The sequence below is a fragment of the Cajanus cajan genome, chromosome 6 (assembly GCF_000230855.2).
Source record: "Cajanus cajan strain Asha chromosome 6, NIPB_CcT2T_4, whole genome shotgun sequence".
Taxonomy (NCBI): Eukaryota; Viridiplantae; Streptophyta; class Magnoliopsida; order Fabales; family Fabaceae; genus Cajanus; species Cajanus cajan.
Genome location: NC_138522.1, coordinates 52,820,704 through 52,828,464, shown reverse-complemented (window position 1 = coordinate 52,828,464; position 7,761 = coordinate 52,820,704). Strand labels below are relative to the sequence as shown.

General features: G+C 36.6%; 1 protein-coding gene across 1 annotated transcript; it reads right to left on the bottom strand.

Moving 5' to 3' along the window:
• Nucleotides 1-4,017, bottom strand: LOC109800876 (la protein 1). The gene is made up of 10 exons (XM_020361789.3): nt 3,887-4,017; nt 3,722-3,800; nt 3,467-3,616; nt 2,960-3,099; nt 2,481-2,629; nt 1,995-2,096; nt 1,443-1,914; nt 1,032-1,179; nt 375-453; nt 1-265 (listed from the first exon to the last, which is right to left on the bottom strand). Exons 1-10 carry the CDS (start codon nt 3,935-3,937, stop codon nt 166-168), a joined length of 1,470 nt encoding a protein of 489 aa, XP_020217378.1. The 5' UTR covers nt 3,938-4,017; the 3' UTR covers nt 1-165.
• Between the last annotated feature and the right edge of the window lie 3,744 nt (nt 4,018-7,761).

Sequence of the window (7,761 nt, the reverse complement as noted above, 5' to 3'; positions counted from 1 at the left end):
TGAAATAAATAACATGTTATAAATTATATATATTATAAATAAAAAAACATTACTACGAACAGTAAAATCAGAAGCTGGAGTATATTAGCAGAGAATACATGAGGAAAGCAAGTAAGCTGGTTGGAAACCTTGCATCTTGATCTCGAAACTGGTGTGTATAACCCATTATGCAGCACCAACTTTCTGAGCTTTATATGGGCGATCACCTCTAGATTCATTCTCCCTAGAGCGACCATGTTTGCCCCCTCTACCATGCCTTCCTCCCCTGCAAAGAGGATATAATTAATAATAATAGTTCCAGCCTTTGACATAGGAAAAAGTAAAACCATATTGGTACGGTCAAACTCAAGGCATCATTGAATAAAGCCACGTACCTCCCATGCTTACTCTTAAAATCTCGGTGCTTGCCTTGATTACCGCGAAGCAGACCCCAGTATTCTTTTTCGGCCTCCCCTGAGATCATCATAAAACAAAAGTGGCACTCTCAGCTTAACCAATCCAATTTCACTGTCAGCAGATATCACTTTTATAATAATCTAAACAACTATACTCTCCAAATCCCTTTCCTCCTAGTAAAGTGGTTTTGTTCATCAAGTACCGTGTGTTTTTAATTTTAAATAAAGTGGAAGCTTATATCATCAGAAACTGATGATGAGAAATAACATTTTAAGCACATAGGATAGCTGCTAAGGGGGTGTTTGTTTTATAGACAAGTAGATTTGCAGTAATGTAATATTTCTGTATTTGTTACGAGTTTTGAGAAAACATTCCCAGATATTGTTCATTCCCAGTAATATTTTTTTATCATGTTTCCTGCATTTTTATTCCCATCGTGAGGGCACTGAGAAAGTAATATTCTCAAGAAAATATTGGAAGTTACATTCTAATATACTTGTAACTTCTTTTTCTAATTATTTTTATTTAAATTATTTCAAATTTAAAAAAACATTCCAAGGAATGTGATCTCCAGATATGTGATATGATACCTTAAATCAAACGTCCTCTATAGAAATAATTGAAGTAACACTAACCAGTCACTGGCTCTAGAGTAGCAATGTAATTCTTTACAACCAAGCCGCCCTTTTCTGAAATAACTGCAGCAGCACGAGCTTTCTGAGCAGCTTCAGTTTCTTCAAATCGGATGTATCCTGACTCTTCTCCAATCCTAAAATCAATGTACTAAACACGAAAACAATAATATTTAATCAATTCAGAAAGCTTGACTGTAGCAGACTTTTCAGTAGCAGGGATCTAGCCTACCATCAGGATGATCAAACAAAACTTTAAAATGAAAAGTATCCTCCTAAACAGGAATATAAAGTCCAGCCTCCAGGGGGGAGAGGTTGATGAGTTATAATAGATAGTTACAGCCCACAACCTCAAACAAACACTACCAGAAGGCATAAGTTCTACCAGCTAGAGGAAAGGGGAAACACAAGTACCTTCACTGTACCAAACTCCACAAAAACAGCCTTCAAATCCTCACGCGAGACAACATCCATATTGTCCTTGTAAGCAGCAGCAGAAAATTTTTCACCAGCTTGTCGATTCTTTTCTTCACCTTCAGTTATCTTTCCTCCTTTCATCTCATTGTTTTCTTCATTTCTGGTTTCCTTTCCTTCCTTATTTTCATTGTTTTCTTCACTCTCAGTTTCCTTTGCTTCCTTCATCTCATTGTTTTCTTCATTTTCAGTTTCCTTTGCTTCTTCCATCCCATTCTTTTCTTCACCATTGTCAACATTTTCTGTTACCTTTTGGTCATCTTCCCAAGAAGTAATTTCAGAGGGGGGCTTTTCATCCGCTTTTGAGACAACACTATTGTTATTGGCTTCTTGATCAACACCATTCTGTTCTGAAGGAATTTCATCTGAAATGCTCTTTAGTTTGAAGGCAATAATTAAGCCTTTAGGGTAGCTGATATGAATATGAATAAAAACTATCAGTTGGTATATATATTTTCATTAGGGAGATAAAAAAAATTGGCTGCTTCTTACTTTTCTTCTACATGTGAGTTATTTTGGTCATTTGAACCCACAGGTGGACGAGATTTTTTATAATCTTCTAATTCTTTTTCTCTCTCAGCATCAAAGTCCTTCCTGAATTGGGTAAATATAAGCATCAGAAACATCCATATATATATATATTATCAGACACTGCACATTAATGCATTTCTTTCTGAATGTCAGAAACACCAAAGTTCTCAACTATAGTATCACAAGCACAAGTTACAAGCAACAATGCACTGAATCTAAACTCTTCACAAAATGATGCGAACTTAAAGAAACTCCTTTTATTTGTATTTTTCACAAATATAGAGAATTAGTGTGCAATTCCTATTGCAATACTTTCTCTTACATATAGGAAACCATCCTTGCACATATTTTAGAAATTATTTTTATAAGCCAAAACTTGGACATTTTTTAATATAATTAATCCCAGTCCCAGGTAAAGGCATTGAAGGGCTATAAGAATTCTCTTACTTTGGTTTTAATTCTAACTCAGCCCCGGCATACACCAATTTTTCCTTCATAAGTTTTTCTACTTCCTCCTCTGAAGAGAACTCAACAAGGGCAGTGCCACAGAAGGACTTTTTGTCTCCAACATGATGGGGAATCCGGACACTATTAACCTGAAAAAATATATTTAAAATTATAAAAATTGGGGGGCTCAGACAAATTAGTTCGTAGTCATACTTAAAGACCCATCAGCTAAACAACACAGTTTCTCTACTCATTAAAAGTAATACATAATTTATAAATCTAAAGCACTAAAAAAATAAACAAACGTTGAAATAGTGACTTAAGTTCATGACTTAAGAAACTTCTCTTATGCAGATTTGACTCCAGTTGCCTCACACCATACATTGATAACTAAGGATAAGTATAGGAAACGTAATACATTTCAGCCAAAATATTTAGCAACTTAACATGATATGCAGGACTCCTGATGTCATTGTTACCTTGGCATATTGCCCAAAAAACTTCTCCACGTCTTCAAGCTTCAGGTCATATTCAAATGGTGATGCAGCAAGTGTTCTTATCTCCACCTGCTCAACCTCTTCTAGCTTCGGAAGTTCAGTTATCCTGCCAACTTTTTTTCCTGAAAAATAAATAGAAAAAGGAAAAAAAAGAAGATAGTATTAAACCGATCATTCTTTACTAAAGATACGATTAGCATCCAATAATCAATGGCAAAAGGCATTTTCACCCAATCAACCACAGATTTCACAGACCGACAAATATGATATTCAACTGACATCAATTCATCGTCCACTCACAAAACACAAAGTTTTCCAAAATAAATTTATTTATAAAAATATGCCTCCTCAACTATTCAACTCACTAGCCAAAATAGCTTAATAGAAAAACAAATAAAAAGTATATTCTGCAGCTGTTAATAAAAAAATGCACATTCTTAACAAAAGAATTGAACAAAAACGTAGAGAAATCGAGCAGAGGAAACTAACCATCTTCAGAGACCTTGAGTGAAGCCGCATTTCTCAAAGTCTGAGCAACAGCATTGACGGTATCTTCAGACACATCATCAGGCTTTACATCACCCAACTTAAGGTGCATTCGCATTCGATTAAAAGAGCAAATCAGAGCCAAACTAATCACTGTGTAGTCACAGTCAAGGCCAACAATGAAAACATGAAATTACTCGAGCAAAACTCCACAGTAACACAAAAAACAGTTAACACGAGAATGAAGAAAAAGGATACTGCCATCTTCGCTTTCGGTGATATTCTTCCTCATAAAACCATCGGTGAGAAGGTTGCTGTCGCTGAAATAAAATTCCACCTAAGAAAAGAAAAAAGTCGAAAATTGAATGATGAATGATCATAGGAAAATGAAAGCTGAAATAAAAACACGATCATGAAACGCACTTGTCGTATAACTTTCTTGGTTGTTTCTTCGTCTAACGATTGCGTTGCCATTGATGAGCGGAAGAGTGGTCGAGAGAGAAGAGAGGGTTTAGGGTTTTTGCTAAGTAACTCAAACTTCGGGCTTAGAATGTGGTGTGTGTACTTTTAAAAGCTCAACTTTGAAATAAAACGGAATAAGTGGGGAATAATAACTGAATAAGTGGGATTAGTGCTACGCAGCACGTAGTCGATTAACAGCTTACAGCGTCCACTTTTTTTTTTCAACTTCCTTTGATAATTTAGTTTATACAATATATAAATAAAAATTAAATAATGAAGAATTAAGAACTTAAAAATAAAAAATTAAATGTTAATTTTTTATGAATTAAAATAAAAAAATTAAGAATTATATTATATTTTCAGATAAATGTATAGTTTTAATTTTGTTATTTAATTGTTATTATAATTCAAATTATTTAATTGATTTATATTTTAATAATTATAAAAAAATAAAAGAAATTTCTATACAATCTATTAAATTTCTATGTTATTATCGTAATATTGTCAATCTTTGCTTTAGTATGCTACAAAAATCATAGTCAAGACTATTATCTATTATATAGATGTTCAAAATTAAGTATAGTGTCGTTTAACTTGAAGAAAAAGTTTGATATAGAGCCAAAAATCAGAGTGAAAATGTTCTACCAACATATTTTGTTGTAAATTAAAATAATATAAGACATGAATCAATAAATAAATATATATATATATATGCTAGCATATAATTTTGTGAAATTAAAAACTAATCTAGAACTATATTAAAAGTATAACAATATATAAATTTAATAATTTATAAACTTAACATGTACAAAATATAAGTTGTTACACTTGTAAAAGATAAAAGAAGAGTGAGTTAAGATAATCAGGGAAAAAATGAAATAAAAATATATTTGAAAAAAAAAATTTCTAAAATATACTTAAACTTAAAAAATAACTCCTAAAAATATTCTCGATAAAAAAATAATAAATAAATAAAATCTATTTTATATAAATGTTCTTGGCGTGAATTGTTTCATTTTCATAAACCATATGTCTCTATTTATTTTTACTCAATTAGTCTGTTAATCTTTTTAATGACATCGAAATCTAAATTTGATCCTTACTTTTTCATTAAATTTATTGTTTACTATTTTAATTGTACAACTTTATTTCATAGGTTAACTTGAACTAGGCCTGAGCACGGGGCGGGTTCGAACGGATTTGGGTAAAAAATATTTAGCCTAATTCAAACCGATCCAAAAAAAAAAATAGCCCATTTTTTACCGTAACAGTGTTTCGTGTTTATGGGGTTTGGATTTTCGGACCTCGGATTAACTGGATCGGATTAGTCGAATTGGGTCATAACCCGAGCTCACAACACGAAACAATCAACCCCCATTTGAGCTCAACACCCCCCATTTAAGCTCAACACCCAAGGCAAACGAAACAATCATTACCCACAACGAAAAATCCAATCTTGGACGAAAAACACAAAACTTCACTTCATCCAACAACACCCCACAATCTCTAAGTTGCCCACCGATAATGTCTGATCATACATTAAAAGGAAAAAAAATGTCATTGTTGGAACCGTTGCGTTAACATAAGATGGGTATTACATTACCCATTTGCAAATATTAAGGAATTTGTTAAAAGGGGAAAAAAAGTTTGGAAATTGTGGAAAACGATTGACACCCATTTTTTAGAAGAGAAATGTGGAGTACCTGGGAATGCGTTGGATTGTGGAGATGATGGCACAGTGTGGAAAATAGGGGTTGTTGTAAAGAGGGATGATCCTGACGGGACAGGCAGCAGTAGGGTTTCTAGTTCCTACTGGCGTGAGGAGAGGGTTTCGCGGTGCTTAGGGTTTCTACAACTTCTACTCTCACGGTGCTAGCTAATAAGTAATAACATACCTTTTAAATTTTAATTATTATGCGTCGGTCGGGTATGGATACCGACGGGTTCAAATATTTTAACCCGAACCCGACCAACAAAACCCATATTAAACTGAGTAAAACAACCCGTAAAATTGAAAATTCTGAAAAAAAATCGTCCGAACTAAAAAATAGACCAAGGTGTTCTTACCGGAAATCTGCTGTAGAGATGATCCTCCAAGTAAGATTGGTGAGCCTCCTTCGCTGGTACGCTTGATGCTCCAAGATGGGGGTGGTACCTGCAAAAGAGACTCTGATGCTAAAGTTAGTGTTTGTGGGTGTATGAGTCTCGTATAAGTAATGCACGTACCTTTGTGTGTATTAGGGTTTTGTTGGGCCTTGGGCCCGAGATCAGTTTATGACCTAATTGGATAGCGAGCCGATGTCGCCTAGCGCGTGTCCGAGGTCACTCCGCGCTGTGATGCCGAGCTCAAGCTCGGCATAGCGGTACGGATAGTACACTAGCCCCCCGAGCTCCGAAGATCGTAGGTCGAGGAGTTAAGACCGAGCTCGACAAGGGGTCGTGACTTTTCGCGTACGCCTATTTTTCATGACGCCATGTGTCATAACCGTCACCTCGTTCCCATAACGCGTGGGTAGCGCGGTGACAAGATTGTATTTTTATTTGTTTGATGACGTGGCCTCTTTGGGCCGATGTAGTGTTCCGATGTCCATGTTTCATGGTCGGGCTGAGGAGCTTGACAATAATGAGCTTACTGTTTGGTTAGGCTGGTAAACCTTTGACCGAGTCAGCAGATTGGTGAGGGACAAGTCGGCAACTCGGCTGGCCAGTACACTTGCCCCCAAGCACCGAGTGATATAAGAGCAAAGGGGCTTCTGAGGAGTTCCCAAATTTGTTGTTTGAAGGTTCAAATTCGACCTTGTTAAGTAGATGTGATCTCAAGGTTCGGACTCGACCTTGGCATATAAAGGTTCGAACTCGACCTTGGTTAAGAAAATGTGATCTCAAGGTTCGGACTCGACCTTGGCATATCAAGGTTCGAACTCGACCTTGGTTAAGAAAATGTGATCTTAAGGTTCGGACTCGACCTTGGCATATAAAGGTTTGAACTCGACCTTGGTTAAGAAAATGTGATCTCAAGGTTCGGACTCGACCTTGGCATATCAAGGTTCAGAGTCGACCTTGGCATATCAAGGTTCGAACTCGACCTTGGTTAAGAAAATGTGATCTCAAGGTTCGGACTCGACCTTGGCATATCAAGGTTCGAACTCGACCTTGGTTAAGAAAATGTGATCTCAAGGTTCGAGCTCGACCTTGGCATATCAAGGTTCGGACTCGACCTTGGCATATCAAGGTTCGAACTCGATCTTGGTTAAGAAAATGTGATCTCAAGGTTCGGACTCGACCTTGGCATATTAAGGTTCGAACTCGACCTTGGTTAAGAAAACATGATCTCAAGGTTCGGACTCGACCTTGGCATATCAAGGTTCGAACTCGACCTTGGTTAAGAAAACGTGATCTCAAGGTTCGGACTCGACCTTGGCATATCAAGGTTCGGACTCGACCTTGGCATATCAAGGTTCGAACTCGACCTTGGTTAAGAAAACGTGATCTCAAGGTTCGGACTTGACCTTGGCATATCAAGGTTCGAACTCGACCTTGGTTAAGAAAACGTGATCTCAAGGTTCGGACTCGACCTTGGCATATCAAGGTTCGGACTCGACCTTGGCATATCAAGGTTCGAACTCGACCTTGGTTAAGAAAATGTGATCTCAAGGTTCGGACTCGACCTTGGCATATCAAGGTTCGAACTCGACCTTGGTTAAGAAAATGTGATTTCAAGGTTCGGACTCGACCTTGGCATATCAAGGTTCGAACTCGACCTTGGTTAAGAAAATGTGATCTCAAGGTTCGAACTCGACCTTGGCATCAAGGTTCGGATTCGACCTTGGCATATC